Below are 26,809 nucleotides of genomic sequence, written 5' to 3'. Positions count from 1 at the left end.
ACACATTATTGGGATCAGTGGGGGCATAGACATTACTGGGATCAGTGGGGGGGGGCATAAACATTACTGGGGCCTGTGGAGCATACATACTGGCCCTGGTGGCCAGTGGAGCATATATACTGACAGTGGTGGCCAGTGGAGCATATATACTGACAGTGGTGGCCAGTGGAGCATACATACTGACAGTGGTGGCCAGTGGGGCAGGCATACTGACAGTGGTGGCCAGTGAAGCATACATACTGACAGTGGTGGCCAGTGAAGCATACATACTGACAGTGGTGGCCAGTGTGGCATGCATACTGACAGTGGTGGCCAGTGGGGCAGGCATACTGACAGTGGTGGCCAGTGGGGCAGGCATACTGACAGTGGTGGCCAGTGGGGCAGGCATACTGACAGTGGTGGCCAGTGGGGCAGGCATACTGACAGTGGTGGCCAGTGGGGCAGGCATACTGACAGTGGTGGCCAGTGGGGCAGGCATACTGACAGTGGTGGCCAGTGGGGCAGGCATACTGACAGTGGTGGCCAGTGGGGCAGGCATACTGACAGTGGTGGCCAGTGGGGCATGCATACTGACAGTGGTGGCCAGTGTGGCATGCATACTGACAGTGGTGGCCAGTGGGGCATGCATACTGACAGTGGTGGCCAGTGGAGCATGGATACTGACAGTGGTGGCCAGTGGGGCAGGCATACTGACAGTGTTGGCCAGTGGGGCAGGCATACTGACAGTGGTGGCCAGTGGGGCAGGCATACTGACAGTGGTGGCCAGTGGGGCAGGCATACTGACAGTGGTGGCCAGTGGGGCAGGCATACTGGCCCTGGGGGTGCTGAGGGCACAGGCAGACAACACTGGCTGCCTTCTCTGAGTCCCCTGTGTGTCTGCTTCCTCTATTGCAGGCACAGGGGGACCTGAGAAGACACAAGTGCTGCTCTCCTGTTCCCCCCTCCTGCAGCCACTTGTGCACCAGTAGCTGCAGATAAAGTGCAATTACCTCAGTTTGTAGAACAAACGTTTTTGAAGCAGCGGCTGTGGAGATGAGCCGGTGACGTGACGATCCCTGGGTAGAAGGGGGAGGCAAAGGGCGCGTGGCCAGCATCAACAGAGCAGGTGGAGGGGACAAGGGAGGCATCCGAGGCGTGTGTGTGTCCAGCATTGAGGGGGCTGGACGACAGCAAAAGGGGGCGTGGCTAGCAGCATAGATGCCAGAGAATGCATCCAGAGAGTGTGATCAGCATCTAGAGGGGGCATAACTAGCAGCAAGAGGGGGCGTAACCGGCAGAGTGGGGGCGTGGCAGCTGCTTATCACTGCACTGCGGGATACATAGCTCCCGGCAGTGAGTGCGAGGCTGAGGCATAAAATCATAGTTCAGGCTACGCCTCCAACTCTCAGCAAGACGGGCAGGCCGGTCACAGACAGTAGGCGGGCCGGATCCGGCCCGCGGGCCACCCCTTGCCCAGGTCTGGTCTATACTGACCTACTACTTCACCTTATATTTCACCCACCTCTTTTCTTCCTCTTTATGTTGAAGTCCCAGCGTTATCACCTATCAGCAGGACAGGTCTGATCTATGGAAGTCGATCTGCTTGGACACCCATTAGTGATGTGTCGGTCGCGAACGATCCGACACAAAGATCCGGCTCCCTGCTGTGAACGACAGGAGCCGGATCACTAGTGTGAGCCAATAAAATCTCAAAACGGCTCTTTTTGCAGTCAAAACCTCGCCCACCCGTGGCTAAACTCCGCAATCTAATTGGTCACTTGTAAGTGGGCAGGGTTTAGCCGCGGGTGGACGGGGATTTGGCGGCGTTACTATAATCTTAAATATGTTTTCACCTGGGGTGAACACATATTTAATAAGGAGCCGAGAACGAGCTGAAAGATCCGGCTCTTTTGGGTGAACGGAGCCATGGGAGCCCGATCACCGAAAAGAGCCGGACTGACCCTCACTAACACCCACTAACACCCATCACTCCGAAGAATGATGCTCTGAAATGCCCCACTGTCTCTACTTTTTTTTTTTTTTTCCCTGTTTTAATTCATCCACTGTCTATGAGACTGCTGTAGAATCTGAATACAGTGTTCAGCGATCTCCGGCAGGCCCATAGACAGTGATGGGATCGGTGGCACACACACACCACCACCGCTGTGTTCAATGAGGATTTCTGCAGGTAGCGGATGATTGCAATGTCGGAAATAACCCTTTAATTCTCTTTCACGGGGTTGTTAATAATATTCTGTGTGTTATATCTGATATCAGATTCAGTTCTTGAATGGAATTTATTTATTTTTTTTGCAGCATGCTCGCTCCAGGAAGGTGTCAACAAGTTTGGGATCTGTAGTGGTTGTTTACATTAGATGGCTAGCTATATCCAGTCTCAGGTTATTAGATCCATGCAGTGATATTTACCTGGTGGGGCTCTGGTCCGCATGGCTGGGCTTTCCATTAGGCATAGGGCTCGTTTCTATCCCGTGCACTGTCCTATGGGGAAGGGCGCCTGCTCCTCAGGTCAGGGCCGGATTATGCAACATTCAGGGTTATTTCTTTACAGAAGATTTACAGCTGCAAATCCAAATCTCTGTTTCTATATATTTATAATGGGGACAGTCACTGTTATGGTTTTTTTATTCTACCCGTGATGACGCTAATGAGGCTTTCTTAACAGGGGCTGTCAAGGTCTGATTGCTTATGGCTGTCACTCGCTGGTTCTTGTGGTGGACCCCAGCACGGCGCAGACACTTCAAGTCTTAGAAAAGCACAAATCTGACGTGGTCAAGGTAAGATGAATGACTTGACTTTTTGTGAGATGCAATAAGAAACCTGTCACAATGCAAATGGTATCTGATCTGCAGGCAGGGTGTTATAAAGCAGGAGGAGCAGAGCAGAATTATATATTATTTTGTGGGAAAAGTTCCATTAAAACTAGCATTTTATTTATTGAGATCCCTGGTGTTTGTATATACGAGTCCAGTGGGCGGTCCTACTATTGTACGACGGTGCATGCAGAGAGAGCTGTCAATCACTGGTAGGACCGCCCACTGGACTCCTGTACAAACACCAGTGTTTCAATGAATAGAATACAAGTTATACTGAATCTTTTCCTACAAACCCATACATCATCCTGCTTAGCTTCTCCTTCTCCATACCATGCTGTCCACAGATTGGTCTACATGTAACCTATAACTGGTTTCCTTTTAAGTATTGCTCATTGTCTTTACACATAAGGCCTAAGTCACACGGCATGAAAATCGGAACGAGTGGAGTGCGATAAAACATCACATTCCACTCGGATCAATATTAGCCTGTGTGCCAGCACCCATGAGCAATTATTTTCTCAGCCCTAATCGGACCGAGAAAACAATCGCAGCATGCTGCGGATGCAATGCGATCCTTGTTTCTCTCGCATCCATTTAAGTGAATGGGGCGAGAGAAAAATCGCACTGCACTTGCGGTACACGGGTGTACCGCGAGTGCAGAGCAAGAATGGCAATAGCCGGTAACGGAGGAGAGAGGGAGATAAATCCTTCCTTCCCCTCCTCAGAACCGGCCCGCCCCTTCTTAGAGCCGGTCCACCCCCAGCAGCTGTGGTCCAATCACATGATTGGACCTCAGGCGCAATGACACTCTGCTCTGCTGTTCTGCCAGCATGAGCCGAGTGTCATGCGAGGATCGCACTAGTGCCCCGTGTGGCCCCGGCCTGAATGAAGCCAGTCTTATATGTTCTACTTTCTGAACCATGCATTTATAACAAGGGAAGTTCAGCTGTGGAATAATGGGGCAAAGAGGACCTGCCATCGGAATAACATCGCGATTTAGTTAGAAAATCTTTAGCCTCCTCCACCCCAAGCAAATAAATCAAATCTAACTAGTTAAACAAGATACTAGAAATTGTGCTTAGGACATGAGCACATGACAATGATCCGGCTCCCCCAGCAATCAGGTCCTCCATGCCCAGGAACTTTCCTATAAATCCTACCTGCAAAGAAATGGTCCCAGGACTTTACACCATTTGTTGCTGATGTCATACCCATGTGACCAGAAGGGGTGGGGCTTTGTTGGCTGAGGCCCGCCCCTTCTGGTCACATGGATATGACATCGGCACGGGTCCTGCTAGTCAAAAAGTAAATCAATTGTATAATAGAATTAGCATAAGTAACAGAGGGAGGGGATAACTAAGAACACCCCCTCAGATATTATCTGATCCACAGCTGCTGTCACTCAACAAGCAGCTAATTTTACAAACTTTACTTGGATTTTAAAACCTATACATTCAAGCTTACACCTAAAGGTATGTAGAGAATCATCATGATAGCGCCTTTAGGTTATATCGGAAAATCCTGGTGATTGGTGCTCTTTAAAGATTTTGTGGCGTTCATGACATGATAGGTCAGAGCTGTTTTGGTGATACAATTTTATGAGTCCGGCTACAGAGTGAGCGCTCATTAGTTCAAGTGTAGTCAACTTCCGCTCTCCCACCCTGACTGACAGCTGCATCTTATACTGAGTAGTGTGAGATTAGCAGCAGCAACAGGGAGGAGGGACACTGAGGAGATTAAAGAGATATATTTAATAATATGTGCAGTTTATCTTGTGAAATCTGATGGCAGATCCTGTAACATTTGGAGTTTTGCCTTATGCTTGTGACTGTACAGCAGTGATCCATCATGGCTGTTTTGTATGAGGTGTACATATCCTCGTGCACTCCGCCTCCGCAGCATGTTAGATGGAGATGTATGCTGCTGTGGTTCCTTCCACAATCCATCTACGGCTTTGTTTTAATATAGTTAGTATTCTGACAGCCGCTCCTGCACGCCTCCAACAATCTTGTCTTGCATAAAAGTGAACCAATTCAACTTTCAGTTTTAATGGCTCTTTACTCACGTACTTTATTCCCTTTTTAAACCTTGGCAGAGAACGCGGCAATCATTCCTAATGTGAGATTGGCGTTTACAGTTGTTTGATGTCTCATAGCCTTTGTCTTGTATCACAGCTCAGGAAATGTATTGCTCAGATCTGTTCTGTATCCGGATCATTAGGGGGGGACGCAAATGGAACCAATATAAATTCTTAAATTGGTTGTCAATTTCAGTCTGGAAACGATGTGCGCACGTTGCCTTTTTTTTGTGACCACAAAGATGCAGCGTTTTTGGCTGCTAAAAATGCACCCGCGGCAAAAACACATCGGTAAAAACGCATACGTTTTTGGCTGCGTTTTGCTGCGTTTTTGATTTCTGCGTTTTGCTGCATTTTTCCAATGCATTGCATAGGTGGAAAACGCAGAAAATAATTAACATGACATGAATTAACGCAGCTAAAAAAAAAAAGTTGTGTGTGGACAGCAAAAATGAAAACTCATAGACTTTACTAGGGGGGCAAATTCATGCAGTTTTGAGCCCAAAAAACGCACACGAAAAGCGCAAAAAACAGCTCAGTGCGCACATAGCCTTATAGTATTCATGGGAGATGATGGTTAGAATTTTAAACTGATTTTCAGTTTTACTGTTAAAAAAGTTATGTAGGAACTTTGGAAGCGTTAAAAATGGAGAACACAAAGGCGCTACATCTGGTTAGTATGTTTGGTAACACAACAGTAGTTTGTGGAAAGTATAGTTGTGCGCTCACCCGGTGCTAGGATAGGCAAATCTCTCCAATAGCTTGTGGTGTATAGTAGCTAAATGGCACCAAAGGTGGACCAATGTCGCCAATACTCAAATTCCTCAGCATTAAGGGTGCCACCCTTACCAAAGGAAATCCAAGAGACAGGAACGTATCCAAACTGTTTGATACCAGTGGAAAAGGTGAGTATACGAAGGCGCAATAGGTATCCAACATAGCGTTAGTAGATAAAATTAATTTAGAACTCTGATAATGTGTTTCATAACTTACGACTGGGCGTATAAGACGACCCCCAACTTTTCCAGTTTAAAATATAGTTTTGGATATACCGTATATACCAGAATATAAGCCGACCCGAATAATGTGCCCATTGTTTAGTAATGTTCCCTGCAGTAATGTGCCCATTGTTTAGTAATGTGCCCATCCTTGTCCCACTTTGTAGTAATGAGCCCATTGTATAGTAATGTCTTTCTACTGGTTCCCTTCTTGTCCCCTATTATGCCGTTGTTTACACACACAATAAAAATATTCTCACCTCTCCTCCGTTCCCGCGGTGTCCTCAGCTGCTTCTTGCAGACAGCAGGCACTTAGACTTTTCGGTGATCTCGTCCGGTGCACGGAGCTGCCGCTGCAGGCTGCCGTTATGGCTTTACTACAGTTGAATGTTTTGTTGCGCCGTAAAGCATTCAACTGCAGTAAAGCACTGACAGCAGCGGCGGCCCCATGTATGGGATGCGATCATGGAGGAGTGCTTCTTGTGGACCACAGACACATAGACCCCGCCATGATCGTGTCCCATACACAGGGCTGCTGCTGTCAGCGCTTTTATGCAGTTGAATCCTTTGCGCCACCGCCATAAAGCATTCAACTTCAGTAAAGCCATGATGGCAGACAGCAGCACCGTGCACTACCACATAAAACGACACTCTGCGTATAAGACGACTCCAGACTTTTGAGAAGGTTTTCAGGGGTTAAAAAGTCATCTTATACACCAGAAAATACGGTATTTAGAGGACTTTACTTCCCTTTGTTAAGTAAGCAGAGGCACTAATGTCTAAAAACGTGTTGTTTTATGGAAGTTCCAAATAAATGTTATCTACTGCAGCACCTCGGTGAATGCCTCAACTGCAATGCTCTGCACATGAGGTAAGAGACATGGCTATAGCAGGAGAACTATACTACATTTCTAATTGGAGGTATTTGCGAATATAATTATTACACCAATTACGAGTTGGGATGGGATCTTTGAGGTAGGAATACCCCTTTAATTCACCAAGTTTAAGACAACGTTTTGTGAATTATTTGAGCTTTTTGTGTTAATTTCTGTCTTTGCAGGTTAAATGGGCCAGAGAAAACTATCATCATAATTTGGGCTCCCCCTATGCCCTACGTTTGGCGTCTGCCGATGCAAGTGGAAAAATTGTGGTATGGGATGTTACCACCGGTACAACACGATGCGAAATACAAGAGCACTCTAAACCCATCCACGGTGAGAGGCTTTGTTTAATTCTGATAAAACCTACAGGGACACTAGTGCTCACAATTAGGTAATACCTTTTGACCTGACCTCCCCTTGATTCCCTGACCTTTTTAACCCCTGTTTAATTTATTTACAGTGCCTTGCGAAAGTATTCAGCCCCCTTGAATTTTTCAACCTTTTCCCACGTTTCAGGCTTCAAACATAAAGATAAAAATTTAAAATTTTATGGTGAAGAATCAACAACAAGTGGGACACAATTGTGAAGTTGAACAATAGTAATTGCTTATTTTAAAGTTTTGTAAAAAAATAAAAAAATGAAAATTGGGGCGTGCAATATTATTGGCCCCTTTTTGTTAATATTTTCTAGCGCCACCTTTTGCTGCGATTACAGCTGCAAGTTGCTTGGGGTATGTCTCCATCAGTTTTGCTAAGTCTAACATTCCTACATAAAATGGGTTTTGTGGCCATCTTTGTGTCATGGACAATTGGACAATTTCTGTCTTTTCCTGGTCTGTTTTGCATACATGCAGTGTGAAATCACTCAGTTAATCTGGCCATGCTTATGAAATATAAATATATAATGTATAAATATATACATTTTTTTTTTATGTCTCACCCTTTCTAGTAGTCTTTACTTGAGATTTATATGAGGCTTAGCTGCACTTCATTACTGTTAGAGAAATAATTTACTTTCTCAGGAAGGTTTCTCACTATATAGGCTGCTTTACACGCAATGATATCGCTAACGAGATGTTGTCAGGGTCACGGAATTTGTGACCCACATCCGGCATCGTTAGCAACGTCGTTGCATGTGACACCGATGAGCGAGGGTTAATGATCAAAAATACTCACCTAATTGTTGATCATTGACACGTCGTTCTTTTTCAAAAAATCGATGCTGGTGCTGGACGCAGGTTGTTCGTCGTTCCTGAGGCAGCACACATCGTTACGTGTGACACCCCGGGAACGACGAACAGCAGCGTTCCTGCGTCCTCCGGCAACTAGGTGGGCATGTCGTTAATGCGGCTGGTCTCCGCCCCTCCGCTTCTATTGGCAGGCCGCTGTGTGACGTCACTGTGATGCTGCATGAACCGCCCCCTTAAAAAAAGAGTTTGTTCGCCGCCCACAGCGACGTCGTTAGGAAGGTAAGTATGTGTTACGTGGCGCCCTAGCGATATTGTGCGCCACGAGCAGCGATTTGTCCGTGACACACAACCGACGTGGGCGGGTGCTTTCACGAACGACATCGCTAGCGATGTCACTGAGTGTAAAGCAGGCTTTAGGCTTGTTTCATACATCCAACGTTCATGGTCAGAGTATGAACCATAATGTCCGCACTGGCCGCGGGTCTCCTGATTTATATTCAAAAAGAAGGAGCCAGCACGATTTCTATACTGTATTTGTTGATAAAATAGAGATTTTTGGCAAAACATTGCAATATTTTGAGCCACCCCGTCAACGTCACGGCAAATCCCATGGGGCAGTCCTACACTAAATATTATATTTTGTTTGGGGTGCCATATGGCCTCACACCTCTAATGCAGAAGTGCTTGAGGCAGCACTTAGGCTACTTTCACACCTCCGGTTTTTGCTATGCGGCACAATCCGGCACTTTGCAGGAAAATCGCAACCGTTTTTTTTTGCTGCCGGTTGCGATTTTCCTGCATAGACTTTAATTAGTGCCGCATTGTGCCGCATGGCCTTGCGTTCCGTCCGGTTTTTGCCGCATGCGGCAGATGTAGCCGATGCGGCGGCCGGATGGAACGTTGCCTGGCACGTTTTTTCGTGCGGCAAAAAAAACCGCATCGCGCCGCATTCGGCCGATGCGGCGCATTTTTCAATGCATGCCTATGGCGGCCGGATGCGGCGCGATGCGGCAATAACCGCATCCGGCCGCCGCATGCGGTTTTTGCCACTGCGCATGCTCAGTAGCATGCCGCAAGCGGCAAAAACCGGACTGGCCGCACAGGAAAAACTTATGCAAAGGATGCGGTGTTTTCACCGCATCCGTTGCATAGCTTGCACAGCCGGATTGAGCCGCAGAGCTCAAGCCGGATGTGTGAAAGTAGCCTTACCTGGTGCTTTTCATTCCCGCGCCTGTGACTGAGTCACAGCTGTGGACGGGACAGGCCCAGGCAAGTGCTGCTAGGATTAAAAAGCCCGTGGACAGGGCCAGTGGCTGTGTGTGAACAGTCACCAATAGCTAAACCAGTATACAGATAGAACAACCAAAATAGGGTGCACGGCCTGGTGGAGGCTAACCACCTGCCAAAAAAAATCAAATTTTATCAACAAATACAGTATAGAAATCGTGCTGGCTCCTTCTTTTTGACTCCTGATTATATGCCTAAGAGGCGGTTGACTTTTGGTCCAGAGTCCTGCAGTTAGTACAGACATCGCAGTGCATATTTGGGCCATTAATGTTGGACATGTTTAACCAGCCTAAGTAGTATTCACGTATGCTCACCACTGATGTCATCAAATATAAAGAAAAAAATGCCAGCACATCCATGAAATATTAAAACCGTCTTCTATATTAAAACATGGATTAAAATCTGTGGAACCACATAATATGCAGCTTTCCTGAATATCTCAAAATATAACTTATGTTCACCGTGTTAAGCCCTCAATGTAAAGACTAATATGACAAACAGTTGAGGGGAAAAAAATAACTTTTCAGACCTGGAGCTTTGGTGAAACTTGTGCCATCAGCTGTAAGTGGTGCAGCAATCTTTTCCCACTATTAAAGGCAATCGAACAACTGATATATGTAGCCTGATCCAGCAGCATGTATCAGACATTAGCTTTATGATCTCAGCCAGCTGCAGCGTGTCAGAAAACACATAGCTGCCGTCCTGGCTTCTCTCCCGGGTGCTGCCCTGGAGTGACAGGTATCTCCCTATATATGCACAAAGGGTGAGACTTGTCAGTTATTGGCAGCGGGTGGGGAGAAGCCGCTGAGGACCCACCTGTCCATCTAGTTTCCTAAGTGTCTTGGTCCCTGGATTCTGTAAAAGTATGGTTTTTCTCTCAAACGTCGCACTATTTCAGAGTCAAACATACATGGCTGAAATCATACGACCAGGTGCTGATACATAGATGCCAACCGATCCACCACAGGCAGCATCAGCTGTCAGGTGGTTCCTTTCATGAAGTGTGGGGTGTAAGCCAAAAAAGATGGCATGCAGGACAGTCTCAGCCTATTGAAGAGGATCAGTGTGCGATCATGATTGGTTCAGAAAAATGGGTTTATTCTCCTGGCCCATAATGAAACTGGCTTTACCCATAAAAGAACAATTGGAATGGTCCCCTGATGAGTCTGGAGATGAGACACTACTGGGAAGAAAAGCTCTGTACAGTCAGTTTAGGGCAAGTTAGACTACTAAGGGTCATTCCACTTTCTAGCCATGCACCTTGCTAGTCTTGCGAAGGTCATGTATAGCCTTGGTGCAGATCGCTTCACAAGACCTGGTGCATCGGTTGTGTCAGTATTTTGTGGTTGCTGGATGGGAGCCCTGACAGCCGCCTCCTCCCTGATGACATCTACAGCTCCTCTTTTGAGTAGCCAACCTGGCGGAGTGAAGAGCCACTGATGCCATCAGGCAGGCGGTGGCTCTCGGGGCTTGTGTCCAGCACGCACAGATTCCAAGTCCCGCCAATCGATTTGTACTAAGTCTAATCTTGAATCCTAAGCACTGCACACAGAGTGTTCTGGTTGAGAGGATGTATGAATGACCTGGATAACGACATTAATAATTTCTGGTATCAGATTGTCGATCCTTCCTGTGATGTTTTGGGGGGTTGTCAGTGATCGGTTCTCCTCTATGACTTTTCTGCTGTTTTTCTGCAGACATGCAGTGGCTGTGGAGCCAGGACGCCTCCCGTGACCTGCTGCTGGCCGTTCACCCTCCTAATCTCATTGTCTTGTGGAACGCAGACACTGGCACCAAACTATGGAAGAAAAGCTACGCCGAGAATATCCTGAGCTTTTCCTTCAATCCTTTCCAGCCTTCACAACTTGCCTGTGAGAATCATTTATTATTTATTGCCCATTGTTTCAGCGCTCTGCACACTGTATTTAAGATGTGACAATCCCCCTGTACCCGGTGGGGACGGCAGATTTAATTTCCCCAGCCGATACACCACTAACAATTTCAATTATTATATTATTGTGTTTTTAGATGTGGGGGAGAAATCTATGAAACCCTCATAGGCCAGGAAGAGCAGAAAGTATTGTCTTCATGCAGCTGCCTCTCTGGGCAGGCAGCGATGCTCAGTACGTAGCCATGTGGCTACTGCCGGCCAGAAAGGTTTTGAAAGAAATATGGGCACACCTTTAAAGAGGTCTTGTAAGCTCTTCTCACACTTGTAAAGGGGTTGTCACGAAATTGATACTTAAGGCCCCGTCACACTAAGCAACATCGCTAGCAACATCGCTGCTAACGAACAACTTTTGTGACGTAGCAGTGACGTTGCTAGCGATGTTGCTGTGTGTGACATCCAGCAACAACCTGGCCCCTGCTGTGAGGTCGTTGGTTGTTGCTGAATGTCCTGGGCCATTTTTTAGTTGTTGCTCTCCCGCTGTGAAGCACAGATCGCTGTGTGTGACAGCGAAACAGCAACAACTAAATGTGCAGGCAGCAGGAGCTGGCTTCTGCGGAGGCTGGTAACCACAGTAAACATCGGGTAACCAAGAAGCCCTGTCCTTGGTTACCCGATATTTACCTTCGTTACCAGCCTCCGCCGCTCTCACTGTCAGTGCCGGCTCCTGCTCTGTGCACATGTAGCTGCAGGACACATCGGGTTAATTAAACCGATGTGTGCTGTAGCTAGCAGAGCAGGGAGCCAGCGCTAAGCATTGTGCGCTGCTCCCTGCTCTGTGCACATTTAGCTGTAGCACACATCGGGTAATTAACCCGATGTGTGCTGTAACTAGGAGAGCAGGGAGCCAGCGCTCAGTGTGCGCTGCTCCCTGTTCTCTGCACGTGTAGCTCCGTGCGCTGGTAACCAAGGTAAATATCGGGTTGGTTACCCGATATTGGTTCCACGCGGCGCTGGGGGCTGGTCACTGGTTGCTGGTGAGCTCACCAGCAACTCGTGTAGCGACGCTCCAGCGATCCCTGCCAGGTCAGGTTTCTGGTGGGATCGCTGGAGCGTCGCAGTGTGACATCTCACCAGCAACCTCCTAGCAACTTACCAGCGATCCCTATCGTTGTTGGGATCGCTGGTAAGTTGCTTAGTGTGACTGGACCTTTATCCTTTATTTGTAGGACAGGGGGTACCATAAACGGGTTGTTAGGTGATAAGTTCTTATCTTGGATCCATTGCATAGGCAATAACATACAGATCAGAAAGGCTCTTAATGCTGGGATCACCATTCACCAGGGCACTGCACATGCCTGACCGCCACTCCATTCATTCTCCATGGAACTGCTGAGCTTTTTCTAGTAGTCTCCATAGAGAATGATTGGTGCAGGTCTTAGCAGTTGGACCACCACTGATATAGACATTATCACCTATTATGGGTTAAGTGATAACTTGTTTTCACTGGACAACCCCTTGAATGATCACAGGGGGTCTGACCACTGGGACTGCCACCAAATCCTTAGTTCAGAGCTCTGTAGAGCATCCTCTGAATGAAGAAGAGGTGGAGCATGCACCTCCGTGCGCCATTCATTATGTACTGGACTGTCAAAGATAGCAGAGAGCAGCGCTCAGCAATGTCCATCAGTCTTGGGTACAAAGAATAGAGCAAACAAATATTTGAACCCGCTGTGATCACACTTCTTTTATCACACTATGGGGAATACTAGCAGATCGATATATCGGGAGAGCACTGTATGCAGAATTATTAGGCAAGTTTTATTTTAGAGGATTTTTTTTCATTATTGATCAACAACTATGTTCTCAATCAACCCAAAAGACTCATAAATATCAAAGCTTAAAATTTTTGGAAGTTGCAGTGGTGTTTTTTTTAGATTTGGCTATCTTAGGAGGATATCAGTTTGTGCAGGTAACTATTACTGTGCAGAATTATTAGGCAACTTCATAAAAACCAAATATATTCCCATCTCACTTGTTTATTTTCACCAGGTAAACCAATATAACTGCACAAAATTTAGAAATAAACATTTCTGACATACAAAAACAAAACCCCAAAAAAATAGTGACCAATATAGCCACCTTTCTTTATGATGACACTCAACAGCCTACCATCCATAGATTCTGTCAGTTGCTTGATCTGTTTACGATCAACATTGTGTGCAGCCCTCCAGACACTGTTCCGAGACGTGTACTGTTTTCCCTCCCTGTAGATCTTACATTTTATGAGGGTCCACAAGTTCTCTATGGGGTTCAGATCAGGTGAACAAGGGGGCCATGTCATTATTTTTTCATCTTTTAGACCTTTACTGGCCAGCCACGCTTTGGAGTAGTTGGATGCATGTGATGGAGCATTGTCCTGCATGAAAATCATGTTTTTCTTGAACGATACCGACTTCTTCCTGTACCACTGCTTGAAGAAGTTGTCTTCCAGAAACTGGCAGTAGGTCTGGGAGTTGAGCTTCACTCCATCCTCAACCTGAAAAGGTCCCACAAGTTCATCTTTGATGATACCAGCTCATACCAGTACCCCACCTCCACCTTGCTGGTGTCTGAGTCGGAGTGGAGCTCTCTGCCCTTTACTGATCCAGCCTCCGGCCCATCCATCTGGCCCATCAAGAGTCACTCTCATTTCATCAGTCCATAAAACCTTTTGAAAAATCAGTCTTAAGATATTTCTTGGCCCAGTCTTGACATTTTATCTTATGTTTCTTGGTCAGAGGTGGTGGTTTTTCAGCCTCTCTTACCTTGGCCATGTTCCTGAGTATGGCACACCTTGTGCTTTTTGATGTTCCAGTAACGTTGCAGCTCTGAAATATGGCCATAATGGTGGCAAATGGCATCTTGGCAGCTTCACGTTTGATTTTCCAATTCATGGGTAGTAATTTTGCGGTTTTTTTGCCCAACACGCTTCTTGCGACCCTATTGGCTATTTGCCATGAAACGCTTGATTGTTCAGTGACCACGCTTCAAAAGTTTGCCAATTTTAAGACTGCTGCATCCCTCTGCAAGACATCTCACAATTTTGGGCTTTTGAGAGCCTGTCGAATCTCTCTTCTGATCTATTTTGCCAAAGGAAAGGAAGTTGCCTAATAATTAAGCACACTTTATATACGGTGTTGATGTCATTACACCACACCCCTCCTCATTACAGAGATGCACATCACCTGATTTACGTAATTGGTAGTTGGCTCTCAGCCTATACAGCTTGGAGTAGGACGACATGTATAAAAAGTATCATGTGATCAAAATACTCATTTGCCTAATAATTCTGCACACAGTGTATATTATCACAAGAGCAAAATGGTAAATGTGTAAGTTTTTACATTTTTCATTTTTTCTCTGGCAGTACTCACCAGTGAGGGCATCGTATTTGTCTCTGACTTTTCACCATCTAAGCCTCCAGCAAGCAGTGGACGGAAAGTTTACATCTCAAGCCCCCACTCCAGCCCTGCACATGCCAAGCCGGTGTCCACCACCGGGGCTAAGAAAGCGCTAAACAAGGTGAAGATTCTCATCACCAATGAGAAGCCAAGGTGGGTCCAGATGGTAGGAGCCCTGGGGGCTTTGCAATCCATAATATTGGTGAGACATAGTATAGTAAATGAAGCGATACCACAGCATGGCAATAGATGCTAGATTGAACGTCTTATAGTATAAAGACATAATATTTCATGGAGAGTCACAAAGGAAACAAAATCTGCATTTACATTAGAGGACAACTTTTACAGGGATTGTGTCCTGGCATCTGATGGACGAGTCTGTCCGGAGAACGCCGCCTGTCTGACTGCATCGTGCCAACTGTAAAGTTTGGTGGTGGAGGAACAAGGCTATAGCCTGGATTTTCATGGGTCGGCCTTGGCCCCTTTCTTCAGCAAAGTGTTTCCCAAACTCCAGACCTCACAGCCCCTAACAAATGATGTCTTCCGGATTTCCTTAGTATTGATCAAGTGAGGGAATTATTATCAACTCATCAGATTTTTCCACAGGTTGTCTCACCTGTGTAATACTAAGGAAATCCTGTTGACATGATGTGTTGGCGGCTGTGAGCATTGCAGTTTGGGAAACATTGCTTTAGTATAACAGCACATTTTAGACAATTGTATTCTTCCAACTTTGTGAGAACGGCTTGGGGAAGGCCCTTTTCTGTTCCAGCATAAAAGTGCACAAAGCAAGGTCTATAAAGGCATGGTTGGAGGAGATTGGTGACCAGCTGCACAGAGACCTGATCTCAACCCCATCCGGATGAATGAGAGCAGTTGGGGTTGAGACCCAGACCTCCAAAATCTTGTAGGGATGCTTCAAAGAAGAATGGCTGCTCATGTGGGGACTAACCATATCATTGCCTATGGATTTAGAATGGGAGGTCATAAAAGCAACTGTAGGTGTAATGTGTAGGTGTCCATATAGAGTATATAGCATATATATTGACTATGCACATATTTATTTTTAATAGGCTGCGTATTCATGATATGTATATGCTTGCAGGAGCTGAATTCTAAATTAATTTGTGGGATAGCCCTTCTAAACTAAATGGTGATGACAAGTCGCCTGTTGCCGCCTTGCTTTGGTCATCGCTGTGATTGCGGCATGTGGATGACGATTTCTCCTTTCCGCTTTAGTGCCGAGGCTGTAACCCTGAACGAGTGTTTGCAATTGTCCTATTTGCCTTCGAAACGCAACCACATGCTCCTGCTGTATCCCAGGGAAATCCTCATCTTGGACCTGGAGGTTAACCAGACGGTGGGAGTTGTGGCGATTGAGAGGACAGGAGTGCCTTTTTTGCAGGTTTGTGTTTGTATTTTTTTTGTATTTTTTTCTATTTCTTCTTCTCTTTTAAAAAAATATATTACCAATAATTGTTATGGTCTTTCTGCTTTATTTTCTATGTCTTCTATTTGACTGATACTCAACATTGTCCTTCCATGTCCAGGTGACCCCCTGCTTTCAGAGAGATCTGCTATTCTGCCTACATGAGAATGGGTGTATTACATTGCGTGTTGGTAGGCAAGGCTGTGGGAACTCGGGGGCGCCAAATGAAGAAGGAGGTAAGAGGAGTGGCCCATGACATACTAGAGTCATTTCTGTTTACTCATTTTGTGGTTACCATTTATGATGTTAGTTATTTTACATTACTTTATCTCATTGAGAATTGCTTGTCAGGGGTTGTATCTGATCAGAAGTGTGTTGTGAAAAACAAACTGCACTTGCCTTCCCCGATTCCAGCGCTGTATCTCCGGCACTGGTGTGCGGATTAATTGTATATCAGCTGCCTTTGTAATAGGCGATCAATCATGCTTGAATCAGTGAGAGGGAAGCAACGTCTTGGTGGCCAAGTTACTGAGAAGGAAGCCCCATTGAAGATGACCAGTAGATGATTGTAGCTGTCAGTTCCTTCCTGATCCTGACATGAAGACTGGAATGGCTAAGGGTATATAGACCTAAAAAGGCAAGGCCTGGTCATGGTTTTATTTCGCCTCTATTTGGTGTAGATGTAAAGGAGATGGAGATGAGACACCCCCTGAAGATGGTGCTATTGTAGTTATGTGATCTGTTTAATGAAATTTGTCACCTAGTTTTTGACACCTAACCTGAGAGCAGCATAAAGTAGGGGCCGAGATCCTAATTCCAGCGGTGTGTCACTTACTGGGCTGCTTAGTGTAGTTGTGATAAAATAACTGTTTAGTTGGCAGAATATTATCATTAGATGACTACTTGTCCTGCTTCCAGGTAGTCCAGCACATTCATGAGCTCTGTATAACTGCTAGATCTGCAGCAGAGAAAACATTGATTTTATCAAATTTACAGAAAATAGCTCAGTAAGTGACACATCTCTGGAATCAGGGTCTCTATCTCTACATCATGCTGCTCTCAGATGGGGTGGCATTGCTGACAGATTTTCTTTAATGCATTTTTTATGGGTTACACCCTGGGGTTAGTGGGGAGCCAGAGGTCTAAGGCCCTGTGCGCACTTGCCGGTTTTAGCTGCGGATTTCCTGCGGTTTTGCTGCATGTTTCGCTGCATGTTATGTTCATAACATCTCTGCAGTGAATCACCAGCAAATCCTGTGGCAAAAAAAAATGCTGTGCGCACTATGCGGATTTTGACAGCTGCATGTTTTGCTGCGGGATTCCCGCAGCAAAAACAGTTGCATGTCACTTCTTTTCCGCACATCGCTGCGGGATTTCACTCCATTGACTGTAATGTAATCGTGAAATAACGAGGGAATAACGCAGGCAGCAAATTCTGTGCGGTTCATTGCGTTTTCCTGCGTTATTCCCTGCGGTATTTCGCGGTTTACCTGCGGTAATGTTCATCGCTGCCTGCGGTTTGCAGGGAAGTGATGTCATTATGACAGGAAGAGGAAGCGGAGCAGAGAGTAAACACACACATTACAGACATAGAACACACACACATCACACTCACAGACAGACACAGACATATAGAATACACATACAAATCAAAGGGACAAATAGAAAAAAAAACACGTGGGCTCCGCCGTATTTTTACCTTCCAGCCGAGGTAAACGCAAAGCGGCCCGGTATTCTCAGGCTGGGGAGGGCGAGGGACAGGGTTAATGTCCGCCTCCTCCCGCAGCCGCGAATATCAGCCCGCCGCTGCCCCGGGACTGTCGCATCCATTATGTGAGTTATGAGTGTCCCCGGCTCTTCCTGTTGCTGTGATGCGGTGGCAGTCAGGATAATATAAGGAGTTAATGGCGGCGGATCGCCGGCCACCAAGTCCAGGCTTGATCATGGCAGCGTCTATGTGACAGCTGACATGATCAACCCGTAAGTAAGTAAAGTGAATAAACACACACACCGAAAAATCCTTTATTTTAAATAAAACACAAAAAAGCCTCCTCTTTTACCCCTTTATTAACCCCTCCCATCACACAGCTCCGGCGTAATCCACGTCCTGCGATGCTTGCATCCAGCCGCGACTGACACACATTGAATGCAGCCTCGCAACGAGACAGCAGAGAGGTAACCGCAGGTCATTTCCCATGGCCAATAATGTGAACAACACATTACCACTTGGGAGAAATGTAGCGTGTGCTGACAGGGACTTTTTTTTTTCTTTTTTCAATGTGCTTTATTGCATTGAATGCATTAAAACACATGTACCAAACCGCAAGCGGCAAAACCGCAAACAATTCCGCGGTAAAACCGTGGCAAACCACATGCGGTTTTCAGGTGCGGTTTGCCGCGTTTTTTTTTTTTTACCGCGGGTGCGGTAATCTTTCAGACCCTGTGGAATTTTCTTAAGAAAATTCCGTTTTCCAGTGTGCACAGGGCCTCAAGGTATTGCCTGGGGTTAGTGGGGAGCCAGAGGTCCAAAGATATAGCCTGGGATTAGTGGGGACCCTGAGTTGGCACAGGAGAACGGCACAGAGGCCTTGTGTAGGCTTGACCTGGAACTTTTGGTGAAGAGATACTTTGTTTGCCAGGCCGGGCATGGGTACTGCACCAAAGTGAACAATGGTGGGAAGGAAAGCAAGCAGAAGGAAATGAAGCAGCCCTGTTCGAGTTTGATGTATCATTGAATATTTCTTAGACAATATTTGCCTCCACATGTGACCACAATGAGTCTATCTCTGTGTAATGCAGAAGATGTAAAGAGGAAGCTTTGTGCCTGCTATATTTTGTATGTAGATTTCTTTTTCGCTCCTAATTGGGAGACCCAGACAGTGGGTGTATAGCTACTGCCTCTGGAGGCCGCACAAAGAACTACACTTAAAAGTGTAAGGCCCCTCCCCTTCTGGCTATACACCCTCCCGTAGGAGTACGGATTCCTCAGTTTTAGCTTTGTGCGAAGGAGGTCAGACACGCACGCATAGCTCCATTGTTTTTAGTCAGCAGCAGCTGCTGACTATGTCGGATGGAAGAAAAGAGGGCCCATACAGGGCTCCCAGCATGCTCCCTTCTCACCCCACTGTATGTCGGAGGTGTTTGTAAGGTTGAGGTACCCATTGCGGGTACGGCGGCAGGAGCCCACATGCTGATTCCTTCCCCATCCCTTTTTACAGGGCTCTGGGTGAAGTGGGATTTACTGGTCTCCAGGCACTGAGACCGTGCTCCATCTACAGCCCCTGGAGAAGATGCTGGATGGAGCGGAGTACATCAGGGACATGGCCCTGCTTCCTCAAGGTACTCTGTGTCCCCGTGCATTTGGCGCTCACACCGCAGCATGCTGGGTGTTGTAGTGCGCCGGGGGACATCAGCGCTGCGGCGCTTGTGCCATGGCCTCATTCAGCTTCGCTGAAGCAGGCACACTATTGGGACACGGTCGCGCCGGCCGCTGGGACTGCGGCGCGGCTGGCACTTGTGGTGCGCCGGGGACTTCAGCGCGGGCCGCGCTTTTACGGCGGCCGCGCTGATAACTCGAGTCCCCGGCTTTTGCGGCCTGCTTCCGTTCGTTCCCGCCCCCAGACCTGCCAGTCAGGAGAGGGGCGGGACGCTGGTCAGTGCATCAGCGCTGAGGGCTGGAGTCGTTTTTACATACTCCAGCCCTCACAGTAGGCACAGAGGGGACACTGTTTCCCGCACTTTTGTTTAGGAACTCCCACGGACCGCCCCTCTCCACAGACGCCGGCAGCCATTCCTGCTGACACGCTGAGCTGCAGAGGGGAGCCGGGGAGACCCAGACAAGGAATTCTGCGCCTCTTACCCGCTATTCAGCGGGCGGTAAGCAGCCCTCAGGGCTCACCCCTCTTGTGCCAGTAGTATTATTAGTATTTTGTTCCTGCAAATACTTTGTACTGCATAGCGCTGGTCGCCCTTTTGGCTATAGACTCTCTCACATTGCAGAGAGCCAACAGCATGTCGTCCATAAAACGCAAGGGTGCCAAGGCACAGACATTATATGCTTCCTGCACCGCATGTGGGACTTTTCTACCGGCAGGCTCCACTGACCCCCATTGTGTGCAGTGCTCGGCCCCTGCGGCGCTTGCACAGTCGGGACCTCTGCTGGACGTGACCCAGGGTGTACCACCTGTGAATGCTGTCCAGGTGACAGGAACTGAGTTTGCAGCTTTTGCTGACAGAATGTCTCTCACTATGTCACAAATTCTTGACACATTGCGAGCTAGGCCTGTACTTCAGGCCACGGACACTGTGCAATCATTGCCCCCTGGTCCCCCTCAGCTGAATTACCTCCAAGCTCCGGGACGGGCACATACACCTCAGGGTGAAGACTCTGACTCGGACGATGGCCCCGGGCAGCCTAAGCGGGCTCGCTATGAGGGACCTTCACATTCATCTCAATGGTCAGGATCCCAGCGAGATGAATCTATGGGTGATGAGGCGGACGTAACTGATCAAGATTCTGATCCTGGGACCGCTCTCAATCTAGATACACCAGATGGTGACGCCATAGTTAATGATCTTGTAGCGTCCATCAATAAGATGTTAAATATTTCCCCACCAGCTCCTCTTGTAGAGGAGTCAGCTTCGCAGCACGAGAGAATCCATTTCAGATATCCTAAGCGTACATTAAGCACTTTTCTGGACCACGCTGACTTTAGAGACGCAATCCAGAAACCCCACGCTTATCCGGAAAGGCGTTTTTCTAAACGGCTTAAAGATACACGCTATCCTTTTCCCCCTGAGGTGGTCAAGGGTTGGACCCAGTGTCCAAAAGTGGATCCTCCAATTTCCAGGCTTGCAGCTAGATCTTTGGTTGCAGTTGAAGATGGAGCGGCACTTAAAGATGCCACTGACAGGCAGATGGAGCTCTGGCTGAAATCCATCTATGAAGCGATTGGAGCGTCGTTAGCGCCATCTTTTGCTGCCGTATGGGCACTCCAAGCTATCTCAGCCGGGCTTGTGCAAGTCGACTCAGTCACACGTGCATTTGCCCCGCAGGTAGCACCATTGACCTCGCAAATGGCGGCATTCGCGTCGTACGCAATTAATGCTGTTCTTGACGCTACAAGCCGCACGGCAGTGGCGTCAGCCAACTCCGTTGTTTTGCGTAGGGCCCTGTGGTTGAGACATTGGAAAGCAGATTCTCATTCCAAGAAGTGCTTAACCAATTTGCCTTTTTCTCGTGACCGATTGTTTGGAGAGCGTTTGGATGAAATCATCAAACACTCCAAGGGTAAGGACTCATCCTTACCGCAACACAGACAAAACAAACCCCAACAGAGGAAGGGTCAGTCTGGTTATCGGTCCTTTCGAGGACCGGGCAGGTCCCAATTCGCCTCGTCAAAAAAGACTCAAAAAGACCAGAGACGCTCAGATTCTTGGAGGTCTCAGTCACGCCCAAAAAGGACAGCCGGAGGAACCGTTGCCAAAACGGCGTCCTCCTGACTTGCAGTCTCCGATTCCCACACCCTCGGTCGGTGGGAGGCTTTCCCACTTTGGCGACATTTGGCTGTCACGCGTCAAAGACCGTTGGGTGAGGGATATTCTGTCTCACGGGTACAGGATAGAGTTCAGTTCTCGTCCGCCAACTCGTTTCTTCAGAACTTCTCCACCACCAGACCGAGCCGATGCTCTGTTGCAGGCGGTGGCCGCTCTAAAGGCGGAAGGAGTGGTGACCTCCGTCCCTCTGCAGGAACAAGGTCACGGTTTTTACTCCAATCTGTTTGTGGTCCCAAAAAAGGACGGATCGTATCGACCCGTCCTGGATCTAAAGTTGCTCAACAGACACGTAAAAGTCAGGAGGTTCCGGATGGAATCCCTACGCTCCGTCATAGCCTCAATGTCTCAAGGAGATTTTCTAGCATCAATAGATATCAAAGATGCGTATCTCCACGTGCCGATTGCGCCAGAGCATCAGCGTTTCCTACGCTTCGTCATACACGACGAACACCTGCAGTTCGTAGCGTTACCTTTCGGTCTGGCAACAGCCCCCCGGGTCTTCACCAAAGTCATGGCAGCAGTAGTAGCTGTTCTGCACTCGCAGGGTCACTCGGTCATCCCGTATCTAGACGACCTGCTTATAAAGGCACCCTCTCAAGAGGCATGCCAACACAGTCTGAAGGTGGCACTAGACACTCTCCAGAGTTTCGGGTGGATTATCAACTTTCCAAAGTCTCATCTCACCCCGACCCAATCTCTGACTTATCTTGGCATGGAGTTTCATACTCTCTCAGCGATAGTGAAGCTTCCACTGGACAAGCAGTGTTCGCTACGGACAGGAGTACAATCTCTCCTTCAGAGCCAGTCGCACTCACTGAGGCGCCTCATGCATTTCCTAGGGAAGATGGTAGCAGCAATGGAGGCGGTCCCGTTCGCGCAGTTTCATCTGCGCCCTCTACAATGGGACATTCTACGCCAATGGGATGGGAAATCGACGTCCCTCGACAGGACTGTCTCCCTCTCTCAGACTGCCAAGGACTCTCTGCGTTGGTGGCTTCTCCCCACCTCATTGTCACAGGGAAAGTCGTTCCTTCCCCCGTCCTGGGCAGTGGTCACGACGGATGCGAGCCTATCAGGGTGGGGAGCGGTGTTTCTCCACCACAGGGCTCAGGGGACGTGGACTCAGGAAGAGTCCACTCTGCAGATCAATGTTCTGGAAATCAGAGCAATCTATCTTGCTCTGCGAGCCTTCCAACAATGGCTGGAAGGCAAGCAGATTCGGATTCAGTCGGACAATTCCACGGCGGTGGCGTACATCAACCACCAAGGGGGAACACGCAGTCACCAAGCCTTTCAGGAAGTCCGGCGGATTTTGACGTGGGTGGAAAGCAGAGCGTCCACCATATCCGCAGTTCACATCCCAGGCGTGGAAAACTGGGAAGCAGACTTTCTCAGTCGCCAGGGCATGGACGCAGGAGAATGGTCCCTTCACCCAGACGTGTTTCAGCAGATCTGTTGCCGCTGGGGGACGCCGGACGTCGATCTGATGGCGTCACGGCACAACAACAAGGTCCCAGTTTTCATGGCACGGTCTCACGATCACCGAGCGCTGGCGGCAGACGCCTTGGTTCAGGATTGGTCGCAATTCCGACTCCCCTATGTGTTCCCACCTCTAGCATTGTTACCCAGAGTTCTCCGGAAAATCAGGTCCGACTGCCATCGAGCCATTCTCGTCGCTCCAGACTGGCCAAGAAGGTCGTGGTACCCGGATCTGTGGCATCTCACGGTAGGCCAACCGTGGGCACTACCAGACCGTCCAGATTTGCTGTCTCAAGGGCCGTTTTTCCATCTGAATTCTGCGGCCCTGAACCTGACTGTGTGGCCATTGAGTCCTGGATCCTAGCGGCCTCAGGTTTATCTCATGAAGTTGTTGCCACAATGAGACAGGCTAGAAAACCATCCTCAGCTAAGATCTATCACAGGACGTGGAAGATATTCTTAGCTTGGTGCTTGGCTCAAGGGTTTTCTCCCTGGCCATTTGCATTGCCAATTTTTCTTTCCTTCCTGCAGTCTGGTTTGGAAAAAGGTTTGTCGCTTAGCTCTCTTAAGGGTCAAGTCTCCGCGCTATCCGTATTCTTTCAGAAGCGCTTGGCACGGCTTTCTAAAGTACGCACGTTTCTCCAAGGAGTTTCTCATATCGTTCCTCCTTACAGACGGCCATTGGAACCCTGGGATCTGAACAAGGTTCTCATTGCTCTCCAGAAGCCGCCTTTCGAGCCTTTGAAAGAGGTTTCCCTTTCTCGGCTTTCACAAAAAGTAGTTTTTCTTGTGGCGGTCACGTCTCTTCGAAGAGTGTCCGAGCTAGCGGCGTTATCTTGCAAATCTCCCTTCCGGGTGTTTCACCAAGACAAGGTAGTACTGCGTCCAATTCCAGAGTTTTCTCCCAAGGTGGTTTCTTCCTTTCATCTTAATCAGGATATCACTTTGCCATCTTTGTGTCCGCATCCAGTTCACCAATTCGAAAAGGGTTTACATCTGTTGGACCTGGTGAGAGCACTCAGGATTTACATTTCTCGCACGGCGTCTCTACGCCGTTCTGATGCGCTCTTTGTCCTAGTCGCTGGTCAGCATAAGGGATCGCAAGCTTCCAAATCCACCCTGGCGCGGTGGATCAAGGAACCAATTCTTCACACATACCGTTCTGCTGGGCTTCCGATTCCATCTGGACTGAAGGCCCATTCTACCAGAGCCGTGGGTGCGTCCTGGGCATTGCGGCATCAGGCTACGGCTCAGCAAGTGTGCCAGGCGGCTACCTGGTCGAGTCTGCACACGTTTACCAAACACTATCAAGTGCATACCTACGCTTCGGCAGATGCCAGCCTAGGTAGACAGGTCCTTCAGGCGGCGGTGGCCCACCTGTAGGAAAGGGCTGTCTGACAGCCCGTTCATGTGGTATCTTTTTACCCACCCAGGGACTGCTTTTGGACGTCCCACTGTCTGGGTCTCCCAATTAGGAGCGAAAAAGAAGGGAATTTTGTTTACTTACCGTAAATTCCTTTTCTTCTAGCTCCAATTGGGAGACCCAGCACCCGCCCTATTTGTTCTTAGGGTTTCGTTTTTCGGGTGCACATGTTGTTCATGTTGTTTCTTAAGTTCTCCGATCTTGTTATCGGATTGAATTTGTTTTTGAAACTGTTATTGGCTTTCCTCCTTCTTGCTTTGGTACTAAAACTGAGGAATCCGTACTCCTACGGGAGGGTGTATAGCCAGAAGGGGAGGGGCCTTACACTTTTAAGTGTAGTTCTTTGTGCGGCCTCCAGAGGCAGTAGCTATACACCCACTGTCTGGGTCTCCCAATTGGAGCTAGAAGAAAAGGAATTTACGGTAAGTAAACAAAATTCCCTTCTTCACCAGTAAATGATTATTTATTTTGCTATACTGAAGTGGTTTCTTCCATGCCAAACTGCTGGGTCCCCGCTTTTACTCTCTTGAAACATTTGGTTATGAGGAAAGTTCCCTGAAAGACACATATACACATAGGAACCACTAGTGTCTGGGGTTACAGGTGATCACCCTGGCCATGGTGACCCTTACATGTACGCTCCGGATACATACTTACTAATGATGAGTGAACACTACGATGCTCGAGTGCGCTTTACTCAAATCGAGCAGGTTGGACGCTCTGACGAGTTTGACTCAATTAACGTGTATAATGGAAGTCAACGATTGGGTACTCTAAATCTCCACTCACATGCAGCCAGCCATAAACAGAAGATTTCTGGGGGGAAGAGTACGCGTTTTTGTTTTTTTTAAATTGTCTCTTCAGGGAGGTAGTAGAAGTAGCGATCCGAAAAGTCAGAAGTGACCGTTTAACGAGCCTTGTCATATGACTTAGGATTTATGCCAGATCAGACCCTCAATGTACAGACACATTGACAAACAAACATTGTTTTTACCCCCAGTGAGCCATTTAGAGCCACTTGCAGGCAGTCTATAAAGGTCCAGTCACACTAAGCAACTTACCAGCGATCCCAACAACGATAGGGATCGCTGGTAAGTTGCTAGGAGGTTGCTGGTGAGATGTCACACTGCGACGCCCCAGCGATCCCACCAGCAACCTGACCTGGCAGGGATCGCTGGAGCGTCGCTACACGAGTTGCTGGTGAGCTGTCACAAAGGCAGATCTCACCAGCAACCAGTGACCAGCCCCCAGCGCGGCGTGGAAGATGCTGCGCTTGGTAACTAAGGTAAATATCGGGTAACCAACCCGATATTTACCTTGGTTACCAGCGCACGGAGCTACACGTGCAGAGAGCAGGGAGCAGCGCACACTGGGCGCTGGCTCCCTGCTCTCCTAGTTACAGCACACATCGGGTTAATTACCCGATGTGTGCTGCAGCTACATGTGCACAGAGCAGGGAGCAGCGCACAATGCTTAGCGCTGGCTCCCTGCTCTCTTAGCTACAGCACACATCGGGTTAATTAACCCGATGTGTCCTGCAGCTACATGTGCACAGAGCAGGAGCCGGCACTGACAGTGAGAGCGGAGGAGGCTGGTAACAAAGGTAAATATCGGGTAACCAAGGACAGGGCTTCTTGGTTACCCGATGTTTACATTGGTTACCAGCCTCCGCAGAAGCTGGCTCCTGCTGCCTGCACATTTAGTTGTTGCTGTCTCGCTGTCACACACAGCGATGTGCGCTTCACAGCGGGACAGCAACAACTAAAAAATGGCCCAGGACATTCAGCAACAACCAACGACCTCACAGCAGGGGCCAGGTTGTTGCTGGATGTCACACACAGCAACATCGCTAGCAACGTCACAAAAGTTGTTCGTTAGCAGTGATGTTGCTTAGTGTGACGGGGCCTTAAGTGTGGTGTCTGATGTTTCACAAATGAAACATCTGAGCACTCATAGGGCTGTGGAGTCGGTAAGCCAAATCTGCGACTCCAACTCCGACTCCTCAATTTCCCTTGTAGCGACTCAGACTCCGACTCAACGACTATGACTTCCACATATATTGCTTATATTTAAGTGAAAAATGTATTGTAGTACAATGTGAACATCAGACATTTAATCATTCTTGATACAATAATCAAGATATTTAGAACATAAAATATATTTATTGGAATACAACTTTAGAACACAAAAAACGAATAAATTGTAAATATGCAATACACTATGTAATATAGATTACATATACCTGTGTGTGTATATATATATGTGTGTGTGTGTGTGTGTGTGTGTGTGTGTGTGTGTGTGTGTGTGTGTGTATATATATATATATATATATATATATAATATAT

The 26,809-nt window shown here is 47.8% G+C and overlaps 1 protein-coding gene across 4 annotated transcripts in view; it reads left to right on the top strand.

Moving 5' to 3' along the window:
* Positions 1–26,809, top strand: part of WDR11 (WD repeat domain 11) — a 228,644-nt gene that overhangs the window by 22,127 nt on the left and 179,708 nt on the right. For all 4 annotated transcript variants that reach the window (XM_075348649.1, XM_075348648.1, XM_075348647.1 and 1 more), the window contains exons 2-7: positions 2,663–2,774; positions 6,949–7,102; positions 10,944–11,117; positions 14,544–14,730; positions 15,817–15,982; positions 16,128–16,242. In XM_075348649.1, the coding sequence (XP_075204764.1) occupies positions 2,663–2,774; positions 6,949–7,102; positions 10,944–11,117; positions 14,544–14,730; positions 15,817–15,982; positions 16,128–16,242 (908 nt within the window). The remainder of the gene's footprint in view (positions 1–2,662; positions 2,775–6,948; positions 7,103–10,943; positions 11,118–14,543; positions 14,731–15,816; positions 15,983–16,127; positions 16,243–26,809) is intronic.

This window comes from Anomaloglossus baeobatrachus, chromosome 5 (assembly GCF_048569485.1).
Source record: "Anomaloglossus baeobatrachus isolate aAnoBae1 chromosome 5, aAnoBae1.hap1, whole genome shotgun sequence".
Lineage (NCBI taxonomy): Eukaryota > Metazoa > Chordata > Amphibia > Anura > Aromobatidae > Anomaloglossus > Anomaloglossus baeobatrachus.
This window is presented reverse-complemented; position numbering and strand designations above follow the sequence as displayed.